We start from the raw sequence: 27,278 nt of genomic DNA on the forward strand, positions 1-27,278 counted from the left end.
ACAAGACTGTTTTGAGGTAGTAGCAGTATTCAAACTGAAAATACAATTTCCTCACATGTACCCAGGTGTCAGATACAGCATTGATATTTCCCTTATGAAATGTATTCTCTCTAAACAAGTTCCATCACATTTAAAATGTAAAAAGTAAAATGTAGTTCAATCAATTTACTACCAAACAGATAAAAGCGCTAATGTCTTAAATTAACCTTTCCTCACTCACGCTGTCAGGCTAAAATGCTTTTTTTTTAGAGCACACACAATATAAATCGAAAATTATGTAACAAACTTGAAAGCACAACAGTTCTCGATGGTCCAACACTGCATCCATTACAATACGTCAATCCACTTCACTCCAGTCAACCACATGTAGTAAAACACACACAACAATATTATGGACACTAACTGTCACATTTTAGTGTTTATTTTTCAGTTACAAAAAAATAGAAACAAAGACAAAAAAAAAACACTAAGCAACTCTCATAACTAGCAACTCTCATAACTAGCAACTCTCATAACCTTTGAAACATATTTAAATACATCTGTAACCACATATCTCCTTCACACTACATTAAATCAAGTAAACAAAAAAAGAAAGCACCAATTGCTCTATGCTAGAAGACCGATAAACAATGTAATACGATCCTGGGGAGAGAAAATGTCATGTTACTTTCTCTTCACTACTAACGTAGTATCCTGACTCGACAATCGGTAGGCCCCTCTACCTTAGGGGCTTACTTTCTCTTTCTGTCTTGAGAGCAGCGTGGACAATACCTGCAGTTAGAAAAAAAAGGAAATATTCAGTTGTAAACCTTAAAATCCCATCACTATTTCAGCTTTGTGAAAGATACATACTCACCGGCCAGTTTATTAGGTACACCACCCTGTTCATAAAAATGGATCGCTCCTACAGACAGTGAGTCACATGGCCGTGGCTTGCTATATAAAACAGGCAGACAGGCATTCAGTTACTGTTCGATTGAACGTTAAAATTGGCAAAACGAGTGACCTAAACGATTTTGAGTGTGGTATGATTGTCATTGTTAGGCGCGCCGGATCCAATATCTCAGAAACGGCTGCCCTCCTGAGCTTTTCACGCAGGACAGTGTCTACAGTTTACCGAGAACGGTGTGACAAACAAAAAACCTCCAGTCAACAGCAGTCCTGTGAGCAAAAACAGAGCGTTGATGAGGTCGGAGGAGAAGGGCAAGAGTCGTACAAGCTGACAGGTGGGCCCGCAAACAGACAAATAACGGCGCAGTGCAACAGTGCTGTGCAGAACGGCATCTAGGAATGCACAACTTATCGATCCTTGTCACGAATGGGCTATTATAGCAGACGACCACACTAGGTTCCACTCCTATCAGCTAAAAACAAGAAGAGCGGCTTCAGTGGGCACGCGATCACCAACACTGGACGATTGAAGAGTGGAAAAACATCGCCTGGTCCAACAAATCCCGTTTCCTGTTGCGTCATGCTGTTGGCAGAGTCAGGATTTATTATAAGCAGAGTAAGTCCATGGACCCATTCAGCCCGGTGTCAACTGCATACCGCTGTCCAATCTGCAGCAACTGTGTGATGCCATTGCGTCAGCATGGACAAACATCCCTGTGGAACATTGCTGACTTGTAGAATCCATGCCACCAGAGAATTCAGGCTGTTCTGGAGCCAAATGGGGGGTCTGACCCTGTACTAGGTGTGTGTATCTAATAAAAAACTGGCCAGTGAGTGTAGTATGTACAGTTAGTCTGTGTCGGTTGGCTGATTCCCTCACCATTTCCCTCTTGGTTTCGTCGTCAGGCCCACGCAGGCAAAGTGGAACCACTCGATGGAACACTGCAAAAACAATCAACACAAGGGTTTGATGAAGTCTGTACACACTGTAGCTTTCAAGAACCAGGATCAACACAACAATATAGGTCAGGTCAGTGCACACACTGGGGGTAACTCAGGGGAAGTTTCGGGGGAAACTCACATCTGTGTTGTCACAGCCAATCATCTCTCCATAGGACACCTGGTGACACAGGCAGTAGGTGGGCTCATTGGGGTCCACTGGCATGTCCAGCACATCAGAGGGATGCACGTTCCCAAAGTTAGCAGCTGGAGCAGTGAACTCCCCCCTGACAATGAGAGAATGGTGGATGAGTACACACACACAATTAAGGCCAATGAAGGAGATTGTCTTCAAGGAAGGAAGTGATAGAGTGCACAATAACAAACGTACGGCTGGAGAAGTTTGACTTTCTTCTGTGCACTCTTCGGACTGCCATCTTCATCGGAGCTCTTCACTTTAGACCGAGTTTTAGCCACCTTCTTCTCTTTCAGCCCCCTGGACTCACCTGAAATATCAAAACATAGCATTAAATATACAGTGAGCTCCAAATGTAATAATAATATAATAATAATAATAATAATAATAATATATGCCATTTAGCAGACGCTTTTATCCAAAGCGACTTACAGTCATGTGTGCATACATTCTACGTATGGGTGGTCCCGGGGATCGAACCCACTAACCTGGCGTTACAAGCACCATGCTCTACCAACTGAGCTACAGAAGGACCACAAATGTATTGGGAAAGTGACTTTTAAAAAAAATTGTCCATATCAGGTGAATTGTTTAGAAATTACAACACTTTTTGTACATAGTCACCCCTATTTTAGGGGACCAAAAGCAGTGGGACAAATTCACCTTTGTGTATTAAAGTAGTAAAACGTTTATTATTTGGTCGCATATTTCTATATAGCACGCAACCATTCCACCAAGCTTGTGACTGTACAAAGTTGTTGGATGCATTTGCTGTTTGTTTTGGTTGTGTTTCTGATCATTTTGGGCCTAATAGAAATTAATGGTAAATGCATGGTCATTTTGGAGTCACTTTTATTGTAAATAAGAATATCATGTTTCCAAACAATCTACATTAAGGTCGATGCCATGATTATGGATAGTCCTGAATGAATTGTGAATAATGATTAGTGAGAAAGTTACACACAAATATACCGCCAAGACATGCTACCCTTTCACCATTAAGTCACGATTCATTCAGGACTATCCATAATCATGGTAGCATCCACATTAATGTAGAGTGTTTAGAAACATTCTTATTAACAATAAAAGTGACTCCAAAATGATAATAGATTTACCATTGCTCGCAATGATTTGATATTTTGAAGTGTGCCAAGATGCTACAAGGCAAACATTCAAGAGAAATAGAACTGCACGTACACACACCCACTTCAAATACGTACTTTTCTTTCCCTTACTGGAGGTGGAATCATAGTCTGTGCTCTCTATCTGCTTCTCCTTCAGGTCGGCCTCAAAGCGGGCCAGGTCTGTGTCCAGTCTCCGGATGTGCTTGTCCACCTAGGGAACAACCACTGCACTTTAGGATTCATTTGACTGACCCACACAGGCTCCAATACAAAGGAAGCACAGAGCTCCAAAGTACTACTACTGACCATCTCATAAGTCTGCATGGCCAGTTGCACTTTGTCATCCCCAAACTCCTTGCTTTTGCTGTACGACTGCTGGATCTGCCTCAGAATAGTAAGCTTCTGTTCAGACGAGAGGGTCCTGGCGTTGGATGTGTAATCCTTTGCCAGGGAGTCTATCTGCCCCTTTAGATCTGTGAGAAAGGCAGATGGGTTGAGTGAGAAGTTTGGATAAGCAATTGTTATTGATGCCACTGGTCTGAGAATATCAGCCTTATGTGGTGTGTGTTACTGTGTCACTTGCTTCCACATAACATTTTTTTCTTAATGAAGTATGTGTATCTAGGGCTTTTACAGGTATGAATGGATCTAAGAAATCCCAATAAAGTACTGCTATGTAAAGACGCCTCACAGAATTGTTGTGCAGTTTTTGGTCTATATGACCTGACGATGTTGGAAGATTAGCAGATCATTGGATGGTAAATTGTTGAGAACCGTGGACATGAATGTTCTTTATTCCTGGTAATCTGGTTGTTATGGAGGCTAGACAGATTTCATTTGCATACATTCATCATGGGCAATTCAAATGCACAACTTGTGGGTGTGTGAGTGGGATTACTGCTACTTTATTATGCATTGTAAACATGGTTCACACATACTCTGCAGAGTAGTAAATTGGTCGGTAACAGTTGTAGTTAGTGTTATTTCTCACCCTCCGTACGTTGATCCAAGTCCCTCATCAAATTGAAGTTCCTCTGCAGTTCAAATGGCAGGTTCTCTATGCCTGTGATGAGAAATCAACAATCATTAACTTTAACTGATTAATATTCTTTAATACAAACTATTGGTATAATCAAATGTATCTTCAATTTGTGATGATACTCTAGCTGCCTAGCAGGCGAAACGACCGTTGGGGTGGCTTAGCTAGGTAAGTTAGCTAGCGGCCTAATTCTCAATATAAAGCATTCCTTCTTGCAATGCATTGACTAAATATGCAGATACATTCAAATTGATAGCTAAACTATCGAAAACATTAGCAGATTTGTATCTTTAAATCTTTTAAATAATAGAAAATTAACTCACTGTCCAAATAGTGTTCCAAATACATTCCCGCCGCCATCTTGGAAAATGTAAACACCACAACTTCCGGTGAGGACCAGTTATTTGGTTTGATCCGAAATCAAATCTGTACCAGTATTTTAATATCAATCGATAATGCATAATGATATTGTATTTGCACTGTGCACCGACTGAATGTAATTGATTAAACGTACTGTTAATGAAAACTATCTAATAACATATTTGATGTCATACACAGCCAACAATACTGCAGTAATATACACAAAAAAAACACAAGATGGGGGTATATGGCAGAGACATTTTATTGTCTCAAGGATTAGTCTTTACAATACATATCAATTTGATCAAAAGACAATGTAATTAAACCAAACAGATAACATTGCAAGGAAGGAATAAAATGTGAAATGTTAAAATGTTTAACAAGAGTTGAAGTTAGAACTTTGCCCTCAACCACAGATCTAGGACCAGATTACCATATTCCTAACCTAAAACCAATCATCCACGAGGGCCATGAAAAATATCTGATCTAGTATCTGTGTGGTTAGGGACAACATCTACTACTCCAAAGGGGGCAGGGGCTCAGGGCCCTCGATGGAGGGCCTGCTGCAGTGATTTTCAGTCCGGGGGGAGGCAATATTTATCCTAACTCTTGTGAAAATTACTTATCGGTCATGACAATTAGACCTCTGACAAGTGACAACTGCAAAATAATTAGTCTTCATTTTCATAAACATCTTATACATGTTCATTGTCCAACCTCTTCTTTTTTCAGCAGCTTCTTCAACTTATTGAATTTGTTCTTCCCCATTCTCTTCTTGCTCTGCATGGGGGATTTCCTCTGTTTATCGCCCTTTTTCTCAAACCTGCTCCCTTCCTTTAATTCTTTGGTCGTCTCCCCTTCTGTTTTGACTGTGTTTGACTTCTTGAGCTCTCCATCAACTTTCACAGTCCCACCATCCATCTTAGCGATCTTTGCCTTTTTCTGCCCAGTTGGTTTCTCACTCTTTTTCAAGGTGCTTGGGTTTGTTGTTTTCTTGCCGATGCTTTTGGCTGGCTTCCCGTTGGCGGTGGCCTTCTGTGACATAGCTGGCTTGCCAGGGACTGGCTTCTGCTTCTTGGACTTGTTCTTAGACCCTGCTTTAGATGGCCCGTCCTCATCAGAGGAATCAGCTGTAACCTCTACTGCCTCAGATGGCTTGGTTTCCTCTTCTCCGTCTAAAAGTGACAATAACAGGATGTTAGTTTTACATAACACAAGTGATGTTTCCATGACACCGGACAAAGCATTGTGGTTTATTAGATCCAAGATGACATTTACTTTACCTTTGTCAACTGCTGTGGTTGGGACCGTGTTGGAGAACTTTTTCAGCTTGGCCACAAAGAAACCGTCCATGTTGTGGGAATGAGGATAGAACCGGCGTGAGAGTTTCAGAGAGGGATGGAATCGTCTCTCTTTGAATCTAAATGGAGAAAATATATTTGTTCATATTGCATGTGGAAATGGTTAGGGTGGTACGGGTAAATATCTGGATGAATGTGAATAATGGTGTTCTTATAACCTGGTGAAGCCTTCTTTGCCAAAGTCCAGTCCAGTCTGGACAAGTTTGACGTTTCTTTTCTTGAGAGCGTAGTCCACTACCCACTCGTTCTCCTCCACCTGGTGATGAAGTCAATGAGGTAACTATTCTACTCCAAATTCATTTAACTATCACAGACATTTTGTACATACACCAAAAAAGGCTACAATACAAGAAATCATTGCAATTCACTTTAAGTAAAGCCTCACAGCGTAGAATGTGTTTATTTGTCATCAGTGTGACACTGTGTTCCCACCATGATAGAGCATGTGCAGTACACCAGATAGCCTCCAGAGGGAGACTCAGCGTTGACCGAGTCGATGGCCGCCAGGATGAGCTCCTTCTGCAGGTGGGCCAACCGTTGGATGTCAGACTCGTCCTGAGAGACAGGACGTAGGATTAGGAAGACATGAACAGGAAGTTGTCATTAAAGGCCAGTGCATACTGTAAATCTAAAGGCCCGTGTAGTGTATAATAGGTTTTTTTCTCACTTTACTGGTCTTCACAGCAGGGTCTTTGGAGATTACTCCTGTGCCTGAGCAGGGAGCATCAAGCAGCACTCTGTCAAACCCCCCCATTACCTGCAAATATAGTAACCAACAGGTTTACATACCATCAATGGGTGTAACATACACACTTATATTGTGTTTATACAGTTCATGTATAAACTGCATGTGAGCAAGAACCCCTCTCATTACCTTGGGGAACTGCCTCCCGTCGTAGTTACAGATCATTGAGTTGGTGACTCCCAGACGGTGGATGTTGCCCACCACACTCTTCAGTCTGTCAGCACTGGCATCATTGGCCACAATCACTCCTGTGTTCCTCATCAACTGGGCTGTGGGACACACACATATACACAATAAATAAGTAATCAAATACAAAGACAAGTCTTGCCTGTCAAGCCCCTAGATCAGGGGTTCATCTTTTTCAGGATGGGCCCAAATGAGAAATTCAGCGTTTTCCAGGGACCGAACCTCACGAACATATGCCCCCCTTTGGGTGCCCTCACCTCGAATGGAAAACATTTTAGTCTTAAAGTTAATTTCCTACAATTCTACACACTTTGCCATGACTTATGCCATTTTAATATGATATCTGAGTAAGAGTGACTAACCAAATCAGTGGGGGGGGCCCTTGGGCACGTGCCCTGTGTGCCTGGTCAGTGTTCAGCCATGATTAGATAACTGGCTAGACTATCTTACCAATCTAAAAAGTGTTTGCTGACCTGGCTAATTACATAATTGTGAGTAGCTAGGTTTCCATCCAATTGTTAACAGATTTTCATGCAAATATTCTAAAATCTAAATATGCACATTTTCCCACCAGTGGTGTGTTTTCACCAAACCGACTTGCGTGATGACGAAGTGCACACAAAATGTACTTTTTCACGTACCAAATAAATATCTAAAGTTTCCATCATCTTTTCAACTCTACCGACAATTAGTTTCACAGCAGATGTGCCTACTCTGGTCTTGGTACGTGCGCTCTCAGCCTACATGAGTTTTTTTATGGATGAAAGCGAAAATATTTGTATTCGTCAAACAGCAGTCATGCATCGATCATCATGTCACCAGAACAAGATCCTTGATATTTATTGGAGCATCAAGCTCATCACCGTGCACTTTCACCACTTTTTTCATCTGTAGACTAATAAATTGCATGGTTTCCCGAGTCACGTTTCCGTCGCCATTTCTCGCATAATTAATTTTACAGACATAAAAAGATCCCACCATGTCGACTGAACAAATTATGACAGCAATTACAGTAATTTATTTATCTAATTTTATACATTATGACTTTACTCGCATAAAAACTGGATGGAAACGTGGTTATTGACTGACATAGCAAGAGAAAAACAGCTGCTGCACAACCAAATGTCAAAAATATGTTTTCTTCTATTCTAACTCCCATGTCGCAACCCAAGAAAGGCTGCCCTTGATTGTTAGGCTAATTGTAGAGACCAACAGCAGTAAACAGTATTGTGATCATGGTCATTCAACTCTCATTTTTAACATCCTCACCCATATAGGTGGTCTTCCCCCCGGGAGCTGAGCTCATGTCGAGCACAGTCTCCCCCTCCTGGGGAGAAAGAGCCATGACAGGCAGGAAGCTGGAGGCTCCCTGCAGCATGTAGTGACCAGCTAGGTACTCTGGGGTCGCACCTGGGAACGGAAAACACAGCAATTCATGCATACTTACTCATAACACACAGAAAGCAGGATAACAGTAGTAAATAGAGAATTAACAGGCTAATCTTTCATACAAATATAAAAGGTTGGAGTGTGCTGGTACTGACCGATGGGTACTGAGGAGTCAAAGATGACCAGGCCCACTTTAGACCACTTCCCCAGAGGATCCAGATTCACCCCTCTGTTGATCAGGGCCTGGGACAAACAACATACATGTCACTCATTCAGTCTGGCAGAGGAACAGGCATTACTAATAGCATCCAATTATCCTTTGGTCAATTCCAAATGAACCCTTAGTCTTAATCCCTTCAGAGAAACACAAATGCCTAGGGGGTAGGGGTGGATTTGGGGCACCTTTATTTGATCCAAGTTGAAAGAGATTTTTTACCTGAGCCAAGTCCCTCCTCCTTGTCTTCAGTGTATTGGTCCGAATGGTGACAGGTCGCTGAATTTCATTGGCCTCCAGGAAATCAATCAGCTAAAAAGCACATAAAAAGAGGGAAGCCTTAGCTTAGCATGATGACAAAACCATTACAACAAAACATAACCTTCCAAAGATTCCTGTTCATTTTGTGTTTCTATGATATTTGGGAGAACAAAGCAATTACACATACCTCTGACACTGGGAAGATATCCAGCAGTTTGTCTATGAGGAAATTGTTGTAGCTGTAGTAAGTGGAAAGATCCTTTTTGAGGAGAGAGAGGTACTCTGTTCTCCCTTTCCCCTCCTCCCTCTTGGTAGCAAAGTGAGAGAGAACGTCCACATTGTCCTTTATTCTCTGGTGGATGGTCTGCAGGTCTACAAGCAAAACACCTGCAATCACAGGAGAGAGAAAGAAACTCAGTACAGATGGAGTCCACAGGCACTGATAAAGAACATGTAGCAATGTGTAAACAGGCATAACAAAAAGCAGAACTGTTAAATCTATTTAAAAAAATTAAAAATGTAAAGGTACAAATCCAAGCTCTAAACTCACCCTCTTTTGCTATTTCCTCTGCTCCAGGTAGAATGAATTTGTCCATCTCATCTAAATTAGCCTGTACAGTGTCATTTTCATCCATGTCTTCATCTCCACTCTTCCCCTTATCATCATCATCATCGTCGTCGTCGTCATCACTCTCCTGGCCCATGGCTTCCTGCAGCTTCTTCTGCTTCCTGGCAGCTCGCTCGATGGGGAGCAGCTGAACGAGGGATGAAAAGAGGAGTACGGAACAGATGATTCAACAGACAAAGATTCAGCACCTTGCTAAAGAACAGTAAGAACTTTGAAGGACGAACATTGTTTTGCTATTTATAACATGACATGGACACAAATTCAGTGAATAATTTCACATACCTCCTCTCCATCACCGTCTACTTCTCCCTCTCCTTCACTGCTGTCCTCCAATGCACCGTAGTCATCAACCAGGTCATCATCGTCACCGTCTCCTTCAATTAGCAGTTTTTTCCCTTTATTGTTCTCCCCTCCCTCTTGTCCCTCGTCCTCTTCCTGCTCCCATTGGCTGTCACTGTCGTCCTCGTTATCTGATTGGCCGACCTCACGCTTCCTCTTTGCTGGCTTCAGCCATTCACTATTTTCATCTGTGAATCCTTGAGAGCAGGGTAAACAAACCCATTAAATCGTCATAGACATTCATGGCTATTGTATTGAGAACACAGTGAATGGATGGGGCCTCTGGATCCGGCAGGGTAGCCTAGTGGTTAGAGCGTTGGACTAGTAACCGAAAGGTTGCAAGTTCAAATCCCCGAGCTGACAAGGTACAAATCTGTCGTTCTGCCCCTGAACAGGCAGTTAACCCACTGTTCCTAGGCTGTCATTGAAAATAAGACTTTGTTCTTAACTGACTTGCCTAGTTAAATGAAGGTCAAAAAAACAAAAAACATGGACTGCTTACAAATTAACAGTAACTTACCTTTTTTTGGCTCCTCCTTCTCAATGCTTTCCTTGGGCTTTTTGGTCACTTGAGCTCGCTTCCCAGCTCTACAAAACATCATCATCTTCAGCAAAAGTGTGTGACACATCATAGTGATTTAAAAGAGGGATTGACAACATAACATCCAAAAGATTACAAACGGACCTTTTCCTGGATCTGCTTGACAGTCGTTTTGGTGCAGTATCCTCTGCAAATGACAAGCAGTTATTTAGTGAGCATCCCAGTCATGCATCTTTGCTTTAGTGCCACTGTACTCCCAGCAAGTGAAGTTATACTGAGCATGACTTCAGCTCTTTAGAAGCTGTATGTTATAATAGCATCCCTCTCACCATCCGTTAAGAACTTGGCCAGCTCAGTCTCTGCTCCTTTCTGCTTCCTGGACTTCCGCCCCGGCCCCTTCTTCACATAAGTGGTGGGATCCAACTTCCTGCCCATGACTGACACCTACACAGGTAGTCTGGAGAGAAGATATAACTCATGATCATGTTGGATTTACACACTAAGGCATAGGATCAGAATGGAATGAAGGTAGTCACTATCTATGCACTGATGGCAGCTCTGAAAGATGGTAGCTAGCTATATTCTCAGTAACATGTTGCTCAGAATCTGTTCCAAGAATGTTGCAAATAACAAAATTATAATTAACGACAAATCAGCTAAACTTGAAGTGTTTATTGAAAATGTCCCTGAAAACATATCACCTCTTACCTGACCAGCACTCTGATGTGGAGAAATAAAAAGCAATGTGAAATAGTCTCTAACATCACGGTGTTATGTAACGTTAATTATTATAATACGTCGAAAGTCCTTTTCATATGCCAAGTCGGCATTATTGTCATACGAATGTTTGGTAGTTATCTAGCTATTTAGTTGACTGCTATTTAGTTTAACTGCCGTTACCGTTATCCATCAATGGTATCCCCCCCAAAATTCAAGTATGGTGATGTGCCGGTAATTAGCTAACGTTAGGTGACGACACATTGACTCCAGTTAAAAACAGACGAGCTGCATTCTAGAGACAAACCAACGTTCATCTCATGAAGTTGCTATGAGCCGCAAAGAATGCTAGTTAGCTAACATTAGTTAGCTGGAATTGTGTCACATACGCAGTGCAAATCCGTCACCATAACCTGTTCATTCACTTGTGTATGGCACAAACAATCACGACAACTCTCCATAACTCACCTTTGCAATAGTTAAAGTATAATGTCTTTATTCGATCCTTGATTCCAGTTCACAGATTAAATTTACGCACGTGTTATTTTCCGAGCGCAGGTTGATTCCCGGAAGAAACAAACATGCGTTTCCGGCGCATGTGATATACGAAGACAAAATGCTAATCTCTACAGACGGAGCACAGTGTTTTCAAACTCTGGAAGTAGGTTGGACATATTCTGTCTCTTTTACATACTAACCGAAAATAAACTTTACTCATTTCGTTTCGTGAAAAATGTTCAGTTGGATGCATTGTCCCAATAATGTTAATAATATGTTATTTCCCTAGGGCATTGACGATCATTGAGAATAATCAACCTTTTTTGATTATATACTAAACAAAAATAGAAACGCAACATGTAAAGCGTTGGTCCCATTTTTCATGAGCTGATGAAAAACAGATAGGAAAAGGCCGCACACTGCTGCTCCCAGTTGATATTTATTTACAACAACGTTTCGACCCTTAAATCTTCATCAGGCATCCATATCCCAGGTGGGGTGGAAGGTCCTATATATAGGGCTAGTACTCAGTGACATTGCTTGCTAAAACAGGAGGTAAAATGTATAACATAGGTTCACAATATTAACATTCAATGTATCAAAATATATGATCATACACAAGGAATGTGATCAATATTTCCAGTAATATACATACACATACAATATTCAATTATGATTTTTTTTATTTTTTATAATTTGGACATTTTGAAACTGAAATAAAAGATCACAGAAATGTTCCAAAAAAATATTTCTCACATTGTGCATACAGTGATTTATATCCTTGTTAGTGAGCATTTCTACTTTGCCAAGATAATCCATCCACTTCACAGGTGTGGTATATCAAGAAGCTGATTAAAAAGCATGAGCATTACACAGGTGCAATTTATGCTGGGGACAATAAATGTGCAGTATTGTCACACAACACAATGCCACAGATGACTCAAGTTGAGGTAGCATGCAATTGGCATGCTGACTGCAGGAATGTCAACCAGAGCTGTTGCCAGAGGTTTTAATGTTAATTACTCTACCATAAGCCGGCTCCATAGTGGTTTTAGAGAATCAGTATGTCCAACCGGCCTCACAACCGCAGACCATGTGAAACCACGCCAACCCAGGACCTTCACATCTGGCTTCTTCACCTGCGGAATGGTCTGCGACCAGCCACCTGGACAGCTGATCAAAGTGGGTTTGCACAACCAAAGAATTTCTGCACAAACTGTCAGAAACAGTCTCAGGGAAGCTCTTCTGCGTGCTCGTAGTCCTGCAGTTCGGCATCGTAACCAACTTCAGTGGGCGAATACTCACCTTCGACGGCCACTGGCATGCTGGAGAAGTGTGCTCTTCATGGATGAATCCCGGTTTCAACTGTACCTGGCAGATGGCAGACAGAGTGTGTGGCGGGGTTATGGTATTGGCAGGCATAAGCTACAGACAGTGAAAACAATTGCATTTAATCAATGGCAATTTGAATACACAGAGGTACCGTGACGAGATCCTGAGGCTCAATGTCGTGCCATTCATCCGCAGTCATCACATCAAGCTGAAAATGTCCCTGTTCTTCCTTGGTCTGCCTGCATACTCACCAAACATGTCACCCATTGAGCATGTTTGGGATGCTCTGGATCAACGTGTACAACATGTTCCAGTTCACACCAATATCCAGAAACTTTGCACAGCCATCAAAGAGGAGTGGGACAACATTCCACAGGCCAAAATCAACAGCCTGATCAACTCTATGCAAAGGATTCAGATCCAGGCCTTTTCTTTAGGTATCTGTGACCAACCGATGCATAACCCAGTTATGTGAAATCCATAGATTAGGGTCTAATGATTTTATTTCAAATGACTTATTTCCTTATATGAACTGTAACTAAAATGATTTTAAATTGTTGCATGTTGCGTTTATATTTTTGTTCTGTGTTAAAGGGAGTGAAAATCATGTAGAAAAACAAATGTCTCCCAAAATATAACATTTAAATGACTTCTCAAAGTGTGAATTACCTGGTACGAAGAACAGCAAATACCAATTAAGCACTACACAACCCCAACTTTATTCCGGACACGTTTCGTTCTCCTTCGTTGACACTCACAGACGGTAGTTTTATTATAGGCAAACAAGCGCGACCAACCGGTACACGCACACACCGAAGCTTTGCTGGCAGTAAGTAGCAGGCTCAAACCAACAGTGTACAGTCGTGGCCAAAAGTTTTGAGAATGACACATATTAATTTCCAGAGTTTGCTGCTTCAGTGTCTTTAGATATTTTTGTCAGATGTTACTACGGAATACTGAAGTATAATTACAAGTGTCAAAGGCTTTTATTGACAATTACATGAAGTTGATGCAAAGAGTGAATATTTGCAGTGTTGACCCTTCTTTTTCAAGACCTCTGCAATCCGCCCTGACATGCTGTCAATTAATTGCTGGGCCACATCCTGACTGATGGCAGCCCATTCTTGTCTAACAGTATAGACTTTACGTCCGTCCCCTCGCCCCGACCTGGGCGCAAACCAGGGACGGTTCTGCACACGTCAACAATCACCCTCGAAGCATCGTTACCCATCGCTCCACAAAAGCCACGGCCCTTGCAGAGCAAGGGGAACCACTACTTCAAGGTCTCAGAGCAAGTGACGTCACCGATTGAAACGCCACTAGTGCGCACCACCGCTAACTAGCTAGCCATTTCACATCGGCTACACTTGCATAATCAATGCTTGGAGTTTGTCAGAATTTGTGGGTTTTGTTTGTCCACCCGCCTCTTGAGGATTGACCAGAAGTTCTCAATGGGATTAAGGTCTGACACAGGACTGATGGTAGCGATCACCTTGTCTTCTCCATACAAGCTTTTTTCCGGATGCCCCAAACAATCGGAAAGGGGATTCATCAGAGAAATGGACTTTACCCCAGTCCTCAGCATCCAATCCCTGTACCTTTTACAGAATATCAGTCTGTCCCTGATGTTTTTCCTGGAGAGAAGTGGCTTCTTTGCTGCCCTTCTTGACACCAGGCCATCCTCCAAAAGTCTTCGCCTCACTGTGCGTGCAGATGCACTCACACATGCCTGCTGCCATTCCTGAGCAAGCTCTGTACTGGTGATGCCCCGATCCCGCAGCTGAATCAACTTTAGGAGACGTTCCTGGTGGTTGCTGGACTTTCTTGGGTGTCCTGAAGCCTTCTTCACAATAATTGCACCGCTCTCCTTGAAGTTATTGTAGATCAAATGGTTGATTTAGGTGCCTGTGAAGCTCTTTTTGTGCAAAGCAATGATGACGGCACGTGTTTCCTTGCAGGTAACCATGGTTGACAGAGGAAGAACAATGATTCCAAGCACCACCCTCCTTTTGAAGCTTTGCCATGAACATTAGCTCAGTTCATTTGCATGGCAAAGAGGGACTTTGCAATTCATCTGATCACTCTTCATAACATTCTGGAGTATATGCAAATTGCCATCATACAAACTGAGGCAGCAGACTTTGTGAAAATGTATATTTGTGTCATTCTCAAAACTTTTGGCCACGACTGTATGTTTGTTGCAGGCTTGTTAGTTTTCTTGCTCCTGGTGACTCGGAGCAAGAAAAAAACGTTTGTTTCGAACGACCGTTTGAAAACTGAAATGGTTGTTTTTTGTAAATTGAAATTGATAAAACGTCATCATTTCGATCGCTAAGGTATCCCACTTTCCCAACTCACTGTTTACCCAAATATAGTAACGTTAGCTAGCTATCTTTACTTTATTTGCTCGAGCACAACTTGTAATCAACGATATGCCTAGAAACGACCGCAAAAAAGAAAGATGTCAAACGAGAGAGAAAATGGAAAGTTAACATAGAATCAAAGGGAACAGTTACAGTAATCAACCGAGGACAAGAGAAAGTTAAACGTAAACCGCCAGTAAAACCACCGGTCAAGTCGCCCGTGAAGCAGCAAACGAAGCCAGTAAAAAACCCAGGTGGTCGGGGCCTTGGGAAAGCAGGGGCTAGACGTTTGGGTTAGCTATTGAAGCGTGCAATCCAAGAGAAGTATGGTACAGGAAACGAGCCAAGTGAGTGATTTAGCTAGCTACTTTAGCTTGTTCAATATTTGCTTGCTCATCATATTGTAGCAAATTGTGTTGCCCCCATTCCCAGGTAGCACAAACCCACAGAGTTCCTATCTTTAACAAACCTCTGGCCCGGTGTGGGCTAGAGGTGGATGCTAACGTTACCTGGGAACCGGGGCCAGGATGGCATCTTGTCAACTCCTAGCTGTTACATGAAGAGATCGGCACATTTTGACGAGGTCATTATGTTTTGGATCAAGGTTGCAACACTACCCCCATCCTTCGGAGAGCACATTCTTCATATCTTCAATTTTGAAGTATGTGATGTTTATGTCAATTCAAATATTTGATAACCAATGAGTGTTTCCCCATCTTCATCTCGATCCGTATCCAGCGACCCCAGTTCGCATCTTCAAGTACCAGGCAGAGGCTGCATCTGCACCCAAAACCAACAATGCAAGGAATGTAACTAACCGGGTCTCCCAACTCATCCTTCGGGTAGTCTCCTAGTGCAAGCACCGGGGTGGCATCTCCATGGTGGACCTCAAGCATGCCCTGGCTGCTGGTGGCTATGATGTCACCAAGAACAATACCCGTGTGAACTTAGCTGTGAAAGGCCTGGTGAGGAAGGAGACACTGGTGCAGACTACTGGAGTTGGTGCATCTGGGTCATTTAAACTCAAGGTAACGGTTTAAGTAATACATTTTTGTCCATGGTGGTTTTTGTTTTAGCTCCTTGGCAGTTTGATTTTCCACTGGCTCATTTCAACTGTGTAGGAAGCAAATTGCACCATGGTGCATAATTCACTGTCAAACCACTTAACCAGTTATTTGGGAATTTTTAAGTATGCAGATGTTTCATCTCCTGACCTAAAACCAAAAGAAACTGACGTATGAGAAGATAAGACATGAGCCATGAGAGACCGTGCAACAGTCGAGAGCCAAGCAGAGAAAAGGACTTTTGAAGCCAGCAGCAGAGAAAGGAAAGGCCTTTAAACCAACAGGAAAAGGCCAGAAACCAGGAGCAAAAACTACTAAACCAGCAGGAAAAGCTCTGAAACCAGGAGCAAAAACTACTAAACCAACAGGAAAAGCTCTGAAACCAGGAGCAAAAACTACTAAACCAACAGGAAAAGCTCTGAAACCAGGAGCAAAAACTACTAAACCAACAGGAAAAGCTCTGAAACCAGGAGCAAAAACTACTAAACCAACAGGAAAAGCTCTGAAACCAGGAGCAAAAACTACTAAACCAACAGGAAAAGCTCAAACCAGGAGCAAAAACTAAACCAGCAGGCAAGTCACCTAAACCAGCTAGCAAAGACAAAACAGTTGTTGGAAAAGGTCAAAGGGAAATAGGAGATAGACCAACACATGTAGGCAAAAGCCACAAACCAGCAAGACAAGCATCAACACCAGCCAAGGTCCAAAAAAAATAGGCTACAAAGCCCCTAAACCTGCAGGAAATGCCTTGAAAGCAGCCAATCAGAAAACCTGCAAAATGGTTGTAACCGCCAATACAAAGCCACGGACACATCGACCTAGGTTTGCCAAAAGACGTGCTTCCTTGTGGAAATAGACCGAGAGTATGGACTAAAAGAGTAATATGCCAGTAGATGTTAAATTACAATGTTATATTTTGTCAATCATATTATTGTATTGGTTTTTATTACATTGTTACTCCCAAATTACATGTATATTGAGTGATTATTCGACCAGTACTACATGAAAACATGACTTCTCCCCATCATGAGTGAGATTGTTTTGTTCCCTACTCTCCTACAGTCTCCTTGACAAGGAACAATGGAAACATGAGGACAAACTATACCATTTATTTCCACTGTATAACCATGGGAACAATGATGCACTGGTACATGTATACAAAAACAAGCAGGAAGACCATATTTGGTGCAAAGTCCTTACAGATGGTGTATTCAAAACAGTATTTCATATTGAAACTTGGCCTAAGTTGAGAAATGTAAGATACCATATTTTACACACAATACATACACCCATAGAATCATACGAATCCACAGGAGGTAATTGGTGAAGTGGATCGTTTCTGTACAATGTTCCTTGACTGTCCGATCCATTTCTAGTCCATGTTGACAGTTTTAGCTGGAGCAGCAGTGTGCTGTCAACTTCATCACAACACACCCCAGACCTCCTCAAAGGCAGAGCACATCTTGGCACAGGTGAGGGCAGCAGAGAGAGGGTAGTTACTGATGGAAACAGTCTTCTCTGTGTAGTCCACATTCACCTAAGACAGGAGAGGACAAGCAGATAGAGGGTAGTTACTGATGGAAACAGTCTTCTCTGTGTAGTCCACATTCACCTAAGACAGGAGAGGACAAGCAGAGAGAGGGTAGTTAGTGATGGAAACAGTTTCTCTGTGTAGTCCACTGATAGAGGAAAATATGTTTGAAATGACTAATTATGTATACATTCCAATCAGAAACTGACTAGTCCAAATGCTATAATGTACTGTCCCTCTTGCTCCCTTTCACAATTGTATATAATGTAGTCAGGAAGTTAAGTAACAATGAAGGTCTGTTCTTTAAGTTCATTCAGTTGTACAAATCTCCAGGTGGTGGGAACGGGCCATCTCCAAAATGGTCGGGAATGTTGATTTATGCTGACTGGCCTTGACTTCGTGCTGATAACGCGGAGGCTTGAGAATTAGAGGGGCCCTCTTTGTGAAACGGAACGTTTGGAAAACGCTGACGTCATTTTGACTTCGTGCTGATAACGCGGAGGCTTGAGAATTAGAGGGGCCCTCTTTGTGAAACGGAACGTTTGGAAAACGCTGACGTCATTTTCAGTTTATAACCTGTGGTAATGTGTGTGAGCATTGAGTACTCATCAAGAATAAATGCTGAACTTGTTTTTTAAGACTGGTCTCTTACTAATTCATGCAAATGATAAACTTACAACTTATCATGAATTAGAAATGAGTGCGAATTAAATTGGTTTTGGCAATAAAACATAAGGGAATTTAAAATTCCTCTATCATCCACATTCACCTAAGACAGGAGAGGACAAGCAGAGAGAGGGTAGTTACTGATGGAAACAGTCTTCTCTGTGTAGTCCACATTCACCCAAGACAGGAAAGGACAAGCAGAGCTCAAACCAATGCATAATCATTTACCAAATTCCAGCTCCTTTTTTAAAAAAATTGGTAGACTAAATAAATAAAATCAACCCCCAACATCTATATTGCTAACACAAACCACCTACGTCAACTGTACCTAAATCAGATTCTGCCCCAGAGAAGTAGGATGAAGACGCCCCTTAACACTGAAGTAGTAATGAGGGAGGGTAAGTGAAGCTGATCCTGGATCTGTGCACACGGGCCATAACCCTAGAGCCTTAAGCTAAACTCACCGCTCCGTGTGCAAATGCTCCGACCACCACAGTGGCGGGCCCCTCCTCTGGTACCACGGTGCGGGCGCCCACTGCCTCCCCAGAGGAGAACGAGGTACAAATACGGGGGCAGCCAGGGGGCAGGTGGTCTGACACAGGGTTCTTGATGAGCTTCAGCAGGCGCTGGGGGCCATCAGCCGCCCTCACACTCAGCTTGTGCAGGAGCTGGACTAGGAGGAAACAGAAATACAAGTGGGATGAAACAAGAGAGAGGGAGATATACAGTAATTTCTGGTCACAATTTGTAGACTTGTTTACATTCTCCCACCATTAGCTCTGACAAATTGAACACCCTAGTAATATATAATAATAATAATAAATGCCATTTAGCAGACACTTTTATCCAAAGCGACTTACAGTCATGTGTGCATACATTCTACGTATGGGTGGTCCCGGGAATCGAACCCACTACCCTGGCGTTACAAGCGCCATGCTCTACCAACTGAGCTACAGAAGGACCACAATTGGCGACGCCGTTACCTGTAGTATTAGATTTAAAAAGAATCATCTAGTGATCACACACTGTTTACCAGGGGGCAGGGCTACCGACGTTATGGCTAATCTGAAGATGCTACTGGCTAAGGCTAAAACTGGCGAGTGTAGAGAGTATAGGGTTATTGTTATCCACGTCGGCACCAACGATGTTAGGATGAAACCGTTTGCGGTCACCAAGCTCAACATAGCTTCAGCGTGTAAATCTGCTAGAAAGAGGTGTCGGCATCGAGTAATTGTCTCTGGCCCCCTCCCAGTTAGGGGGAGTGATGAGCTCTACAGCAGAGTCTCTGGCCCCCTCCCAGTTAGGGGGAGTGATGAGCTCTACAGCAGAGCCTCAACCTAATCGCTGGTTGAAAACTGTTTTCTGCCCGTCCCAAAATATATAATTTGTTGATAATTTGCCCTCTTTCTGGGACTCAACAACCAAGCCTGGCCTGCTAAGGCGTGACAGACCCCATCCTAGCTGGAGGGGTGAACTCATCTCATCTTAGAACATAGACAGGGCTCTAACTCCTCTAGCTCCACAATGAGATGGGGTGCAGGCCAGGCAGCAGGCTGTTAGCCAACCTGCCAGCTTAGTGGAGCCTGCCACTAGCACAGTCAGCTCAGCTATCCCCATTGAGACAGTCTCTGTACCTCCATCTAGGTTGGGCAAAACTAAACATGGCGGTGTTTTCGCCTTAGCAATCTCACTGGAATAAAGACCTCCTCCATTCCTGTCATTATTGAAAGAGTGATCTCAATTTTCAAAATAGGGCAACTTAATGTTAGATCCCTCACTTCCAAGGCAGTTATAGTCAACGTACTAATCATTGATCATAATCTTGGTGTGATTGGCCTGACTGAAACATGGCTTAAGCCTGATGAATCTCCTCCTGGTTACACTAGTGACCATATCCCCCACATAGGCGGAGGTGTTGCTAACATTTACGATAGAAAATTTCAATTTACAGGGGGAAAAAAGACGTATCATCTAGTCATGAAATCTATGCAGCCTACTCAATCACTTTTTATAGCTACTGTTTACAGGCCTCCTGGGCAGTACACAGCGTTCCTCACCGAGTTCCCTGAATTCCTATCGGACATTGTAGTCATGGCAGATAATATTCACATTTTTGGTGACTTTAATATTCACATGGAAAAGTCCACAGACCCACTCCAAAAGGCTTTCGGAACCATCATCGACTCAGTGAGTTTTGTCCAACATGTCTCAGGACCTACTCACTGCCATAGTCATATTCTGGACCTAGTTTTTTTCCCAAAGAATAAATATTGTGGATCTTAGTATTTTTCCTCATAATCCTGGACTATTGGACCACCATTTTATTACGTTTGCAATCGCAACAAATAATCTGCTCAGACCCCAAAAAAGGATCATCAAAGCCGTGCTATAAATTCTCGGACAACCCAAAGATTCCTAGATGCCCTTCCAGACTCCACCTACCCAAGGACGTCGGAGTCCAAAAATCGGTCAACCACCTGAGGAACAAAATGTAACCTTGTGTAATACCCTGGATGCAGTCGCACCCCTAAAAACAAAAAACATTGTCATAAGAAACTAGCTCCCTGGTATACAGAAAATACCAGAGCCCTGAAGCAAGCTTCCAGAAAATTGGAACGGAAATGGCGCTCCACCAAACTGGAAATCGTCCAACTAGCTTGGAAAGACAGTATCAAAGAGCCCTCACTGCTGCTCGATCATCCTATTTTTCCAACTTAATTGAGAATAAGAACAAACCATTTTTGATACTGTCGCAAAGCTAACTAAAAAGAAGCATTCCCCAAGGGAGGATGGCTTTCATTTCCACAGCAGTGATAAATTCATTACCTTCTTTGACGAAAGATCATGATCATTCGACTCCTCTTTAAATCTGCATATTACTCCAAAGCTCAGTTGTCCTGAGTCTGCACAACACTGTCAGGGCCGAGGATCAAGGGAGACACTCAAGTTTTTTAATACTATATCTCATGACACATTGATTAAAATAGTCATGGCCTCTAAACCTTCAAGCTGCATACTGGACCGTATTCCAACTAAACTACTGAAAGAGCCGCTTCCTGTGCTTGGCCCTCCTATGTTGAATATAATAAACGGTTCCCTATCCACCGGATGTGTACCAAACTCACTAAAAGTGGAAGAAATAAAGCTTCTCTTGAAAAAGCCAAACCTTGACCCAGAAAAGATATCAGTTTGTTTCAGTGGATGGTTTGTCTTCTGACAAATCAACTGTACATTTTGGTGTTCCTCAAGATCCCGTTTTAGGACCACTATTGTTTTCGCTATACATTTTACCTCTTGGTGATGTCATTCGGAAACATAATATATTTACATTTACATTTAAGTCATTTAGCAGACGCTCTTATCCAGAGCGACTTACAAATATATCACTGCTATGCAGAAAATACAGAGCTGTACATTTCAATGAAACCTGGTGAAGCCCCAAAATTGGAAGCCTGTGTTTCAGGCATAAGGAAGTGGATGGTGGCAAATGTTTTACTTTTAAACGCAGACAAAACAGAGATGCTAGTTCTAGGTCCCAAGAATCAAAGACATCTTCTGTTGGATCTGACAATCTTGATGGTTTTACAGTCATCTCAAATGAAACGGAAGGACCTCTGTGTTACTCTGGACCCTGATCTCTCAAGAATATTTCAAGGACAGCTCTTTCCATCTTCGTAACATTGCAAAAATCAGAACATTTCTGTCCAAAAATCATGCAGAAAAATTAATCCAAGCTTTTGCCACTACTAGATTAGACTACTGCGATGCTCTACTTTCCAGCTACCTGGATAAAGCACTAAATAAACTTAAATTAGTGCTAAAGACATACCTACACATACACTACAGTCACAAGACGCAGGCCTCCTTACTGTCCCTAGAATGTCTAAGCAAACAGCCAGAAGCAGGGCTTTCTCCTATAGAGCTCAATTTATCCATGTGAGAGAAGCAGACTCGGTCTCGACCTTTAAGTCTATATTGAAGACTCATCTCTTCAGCAGGTCCTATGATTGAGTGTAGCCTGGCCCAGGGGTGTGAAGGTGAACGGAAAGGCACAGGAGCAACTAACCGCTCTTGCCGTCTCTGCCTGGCCGGTTCCCCTCTCTCCACTGGGATTCTCTGCCTCTAACCCTATTATGGGGGCTGAGTCACTGGCTTACTGGTGCTCTTCCATGCCGTCCCTAGGAGGGGTGCGTCACTTGAGTCACTGACGTGATTTCCTGTCCGGGTTGGCGCCCCCCCGGGGTCGTGCCGTGGGGGAGGACTTTGTGGGCTATAGTCGGCCTTGTCTCAGGGTAGTAGGTTGGTGGTTGAAGATATCCCTCTAGTGCTGTGGGGGCTGTGCTTTGGCAAAGTGGGTGGGGTTATATCCTGTCTGGTTTCCCTGTCCGGGGGTGTAGTCAGACAGGGCCAGTGTCTCCCGACCCCTTCTGTCCCAGTCTTTAGTACTTATGATGCAATACTTTGTGTCATGGAGCTAGGGTCAGTCTGTTATATCTGGAGTATTTCTCATGTCTTATCCGGTGTCCTGTGTGAATTTATGTGTATTTTCTCTCTACCCCCCTCCTCCCCAGGACTACCTTGCCTGATGACTCCTTGCTGTGCCCAGTGCACCTGGTCACATTGCTGCGCCAGTTTCAACTGTTCTGCCTGCGGAACCCTGCCTATGGAACCCTGACCTGTTCACTGGACGTGCTACCTTGTCCCGGACCTGCTGTTTCGGACTCTCTCTCTACCGCACCTGCTGTCTCTAACTCTGAATGAAAAGCCAACTGACATTTACTCCTGAGGCGCTGACCTGTTGCACCCTCTACAACCACTGATTATTATTATCTGACCCTGCTGGTCATTTATGAACATTTGAACATCTTGGCCATGTTCTGTTATAATCTCCACCCGGCACAGCCAGAAGAGGACTGGCCACCCCTCAGAGCCTGGTTCCTCTCTAGGTTTCTTCCTAAGTTCCCACCTTTCTATGGAGTTTTTCCTAGCCACCGTGCTTCTACATCCGCATTGCTTGATGTTTGGGGTTTTAGGCTGGGTTTCTGTACAGCACTTTGTGACATAAGTTGATGTAAAAAGGGCTTTATAAATACATGATTGATTGGAGAGAAGGATGGTAGGAGAGTGAATGTATGAAGAGAAATTCAGCAGAACGTAGCAGGCTTACCCATGAGGCCACAGAAGCGGTTGAAGGTTCGGGGGATGCGTGTCTGTGGGTTGATCTCAATCAAGGCGTTCCTCTCTGTGTGGATGTAAACCTGTAGGAGACCTGCCCTGTTCAATGGACTGTCCATCAGCATCAACAAACACTGGGGAACAATGACAGAATATTGCTGGGTTAGAGGAGCGAAGAAGAAAGATGACTGGGTCAATGTGAAAATGACAGCTTACCTGATGTGTAATGTCAGGTCGAATCTTCCCTGGGTCCCGTCCACTTTTGATGATCATGCCCTTGTGTTGGTCACAGTTCAGCAGTTCAAATGTCTTGCCAACCTGACAGAGAAAGAAAGAGTACAACATGATTGACGTCCTTCATTGATTATGGTGCAAATTCCATGCCCACTATTTAGAACAGGGTTTCACAAACTTGGTCCTGGGGGCCAGTTTTTTTTTTTCCCTAGCACTACACAGCTGATTCAAATAATTAAAGCTTGATTATGAGTTGGTATTTGCATCAGCTGTTTAGTGCTAGGGCAAAAAACAAAACATGTACCCAGGGGGGGCCCCGGGACCGAGTTTGGGAAACCCTGCTTTAGGACATGCATCAGTGGGCCTGCAGGCAGGAGCTAACCAATAGCAAATAGTTTCATCCTGGTTCATTCAGTCACAGAAACAGTTACCGTGCAGAATGCAATATTCATATCACACATCTACCAGGTGTCACGAACCGGCTCAAAGCCCGTAACAAAGGGAGACAACGTGGAGATAAGGAGTAACAAAAGATATATTTATTAACTAAAGCAACTAAGGAAAATATCCAATGGTGTGTGTAATCAGTAGTCCGTAGTGTAAGTGAGTGTTTTGCATGCATGAATGTGATAATGCAGGGTGTTGAAAGGTGCCAAAGCACACAAACAAAAGGCCACCAAGAACCACACCACAATCTACAACAGGTGTCTGCATGGAGAAAGTCTCCTCCATAAATGTGGAAGAGGTCTATTTATCCTGGGAGACACCTGGCCCAGGTGTTTCCCATGGTTTGGACCCTCTCAACTCCGCCTAAACCGGCATCTAATGAGGAAACAAGAACAAAGACAGAATACGGCAGACAGAGTGGGAGGGCGTCACATTCCCCCCATAAAACCGGGGACCAACAAGGACCCCGGAACAACATACCAGCCTCCCGCGTCCCAAATTGACACAGGCCTCCCGCGTCCCAAATTGACACAGGCCTCCCGCGTCCCAAATTGACACAGGCCTCCCGCGTCCCAAATTGACACAGGCCTCCCGCGTCCCAAATTGACACAGGCCTCCCGCGTCCCAAATTGACACAGGCCTCTGCGTCCCAAATTGGTGAGGGGTTATGTGTTCACACCTCCACCTGCCCCAACCAACCTCCTCCTCCTCAGACCTCAGCAACCTTTGTGCATAGGAAGCAATATTTAAGAGGAAAGAAGAACACAAGACCAGGAGGGAACAGACAGGAAAGATAGAACATGACAACCCGAAACAATGGTCAGTCATGTAAACATTCAGGAACATGGCACAAAAGACCAACAGCTACAAACTCCAACGAAAAGAACATCAGGGTCCTTCTTAATTTTTTACAACTCCCAACGATTCATAGTCACTTCCAACGATTCATAGTCACTTCCAACGATTCATAGTCACTTCCAACGATTCATAGTCACTTCCAACGATTCATAGTCACTTCCAACGATTCATAGTCACTTCCAACTAAACAGAATTTCACTAATTTCAATCATTTAAGCTTGTAGTATTCAACGATCTTCAACAGCTGTTCTTAAGTACATAATTCTAACAGGTCCTCTGATGGAAAGCGAATGAACTTGTATACATGAGACACCATAGTCATAAGTAAATAATCTTGCTCAACTCCTCTGCTGAGCACATCAGACCACAACCAGAGAAATGACAATCACCCTGAGCACCACAGAAGAGAGATGAGATACAGAGCTTCCCCAAAACCTACAATAACTCAACCCTAGTCTTCGTGCAGATTTGCGGTGGGTATTTACGCACTGTAGCCCGCTGGCAAGGAAATAGAACTCCCCAGCATGCTGGAAAATTCCACCAAGCCACGGATGTGCCCCCGAGACAACTGCTCAGTCCACAGACACCACACAAAAATAACAAACATTTAACCATGCCCAACATGTCCAAAATTGAAACACGTCGCTAAGCCTATCAGGGGAAAAAGGCTACAGCTCCGGGTAGCAAGGTCCACTACCCTACACAAATCTCCTACCGAGGTACACAGCCGATTTACTCACCTCAGACTGACTTCCCAACAGAAAGTAGAACAAGTTTCCAGGCTAGGCAAGGCCTGGAAACTAACCATTATACTCTCTCCAACGCAGCACACAAACCAAACAACAAAGGCAACCAATACTGGGCCGATCACATTCAAACACAATATGCAAACCAAACACATACCTCCACGGTCTCCCAAACCAATTGTTCAAAGATCCCGGATGAGCCCCCACTTGTCACGAACCGGCTCAAAGCCCGTAACAAAGGGAGACAACGTGGAGATAAGGAGTAACAAAAGATATATTTATTAACTAAAGCAACTAAGGAAAATATCCAATGGTGTGTGTAATCAGTAGTCCGTAGTGTAAGTGAGTGTTTTGCATGCATGAATGTGATAATGCAGGGTGTTGAAAGGTGCCAAAGCACACAAACAAAAGGCCACCAAGAACCCACACCACAATCTACAACAGGTGTCTGCATGGAGAAAGTCTCCTCCATAAATGTGGAAGAGGTCTATTTATCCTGGGAGACACCTGGCCCAGGTGTTTCCCATGTAGCTGACGACCCTCTCAACTCCGCCCACCGGCATCCTAATGAGGAAACAAGAACAAAGACAGAATACGGCAGACAGAGTGGGAGGGTCGTCACACAGGCAAGTCTGGTTGAACAGGAAGCTATCTATATTGTTTATATCCAATAACGCGGGTATACAGAGACGCAGCTAGCGGTAACAACGTTAGTTTGCAAACACAGCAGTTAGATGGCGAAAGTGAATAGCGAAATACTCGTCTTTACCTTCACTGTTTCCAGCGTTGCCCCCTCTAAAATAACTACTAGTCGCCTTTCCACCATGCGATCGTGCAGGCTACGCATATGTTTTGCTGGTTTGGGTTCATATTCGTCTAAATGCTCAAGACCACGCTTGTCACCACTGTGGGCTTCCATGTTGGCTTCGGGGTGGTAGTCGCTGGAATAACGCGTCATACTGATGGAGGAGTTTTGCCAAGGTTCTACCGCTCTTTTGAATAACTAGACAGCAGGCGGCCGTCTATGGCGGCAGATTGACGAAGACTGCATTTTCTGAGCGAAACTGACAAAGACGTACCTCCAACAACAGATAAAACCTCACATAATTCTGCCCAAAATCAATGACAGTTTATCTCAACCAGTTGCATATGGACTTTTAGGTGAGCGCTGATGCCGCCCTGTGATAAGCAGTGCCCACTTTGTCATAAGGCAGGGACGCAACATATTTATCATGTCAATTCCCAGCCGCCTCTCAAAGGTGCAGTTGGAGAGACGCAGCGCTACACCAACATTCCATGAAAACATTAATCGAACACAAATCATGTAGCAGATATAGCATATGGTAGAAAGAGTATGTAGCCTTTTCTGGAGCGCTCAGGCCGGAGATAAAATGTATGACAATGGAATTAGAAGGAAACGTTTTACAGGTTTCT

The 27,278-nt window shown here is 43.3% G+C and overlaps 3 protein-coding genes across 4 annotated transcripts; all 3 read right to left on the bottom strand.

Annotated features, from left to right (window-relative positions):
- Window positions 1-389: 389 nt before the first annotated feature.
- Window positions 390-4,572, bottom strand: LOC123998111 (inhibitor of growth protein 4-like). 2 transcript variants are annotated; one of them, XM_046303031.1, is made up of 9 exons: window positions 4,513-4,572; window positions 4,142-4,213; window positions 3,457-3,623; window positions 3,247-3,361; window positions 2,222-2,336; window positions 1,973-2,117; window positions 1,772-1,833; window positions 857-936; window positions 390-771 (listed from the first exon to the last, which is right to left on the bottom strand). In XM_046303031.1, the coding sequence occupies exons 1-9, from the start codon at window positions 4,547-4,549 to the stop codon at window positions 719-721; spliced, it is 846 nt and encodes a 281-aa protein (XP_046158987.1). In that variant the 5' UTR covers window positions 4,550-4,572; the 3' UTR covers window positions 390-718. The 2 variants fall into 2 exon arrangements, with proteins under 2 accessions (XP_046158987.1, XP_046158988.1); XM_046303032.1 differs by lacking the exon at window positions 857-936.
- Window positions 4,573-4,787: 215 nt separating this feature from the next.
- LOC123998113 (probable 28S rRNA (cytosine(4447)-C(5))-methyltransferase) lies at window positions 4,788-11,554 on the bottom strand. The gene is made up of 16 exons (XM_046303035.1): window positions 11,399-11,554; window positions 10,543-10,670; window positions 10,358-10,400; window positions 10,193-10,260; window positions 9,616-9,869; window positions 9,256-9,460; window positions 8,893-9,092; window positions 8,667-8,756; window positions 8,386-8,473; window positions 8,111-8,251; window positions 6,785-6,924; window positions 6,578-6,667; window positions 6,343-6,465; window positions 6,069-6,166; window positions 5,833-5,969; window positions 4,788-5,724 (listed from the first exon to the last, which is right to left on the bottom strand). The coding sequence occupies exons 2-16, from the start codon at window positions 10,646-10,648 to the stop codon at window positions 5,255-5,257; spliced, it is 2,253 nt and encodes a 750-aa protein (XP_046158991.1). The 5' UTR covers window positions 10,649-10,670; window positions 11,399-11,554; the 3' UTR covers window positions 4,788-5,254.
- Window positions 11,555-17,280: 5,726 nt separating this feature from the next.
- LOC123998131 (ribosomal RNA small subunit methyltransferase NEP1-like) lies at window positions 17,281-26,994 on the bottom strand. The gene is made up of 5 exons (XM_046303074.1): window positions 26,614-26,994; window positions 23,776-23,877; window positions 23,552-23,693; window positions 18,849-19,057; window positions 17,281-17,724 (listed from the first exon to the last, which is right to left on the bottom strand). The coding sequence occupies exons 1-5, from the start codon at window positions 26,800-26,802 to the stop codon at window positions 17,611-17,613; spliced, it is 756 nt and encodes a 251-aa protein (XP_046159030.1). The 5' UTR covers window positions 26,803-26,994; the 3' UTR covers window positions 17,281-17,610.
- Between the last annotated feature and the right edge of the window lie 284 nt (window positions 26,995-27,278).

This window comes from Oncorhynchus gorbuscha, linkage group LG15 (assembly GCF_021184085.1).
Source record: "Oncorhynchus gorbuscha isolate QuinsamMale2020 ecotype Even-year linkage group LG15, OgorEven_v1.0, whole genome shotgun sequence".
In the NCBI taxonomy this organism is placed as follows: domain Eukaryota; kingdom Metazoa; phylum Chordata; class Actinopteri; order Salmoniformes; family Salmonidae; genus Oncorhynchus; species Oncorhynchus gorbuscha.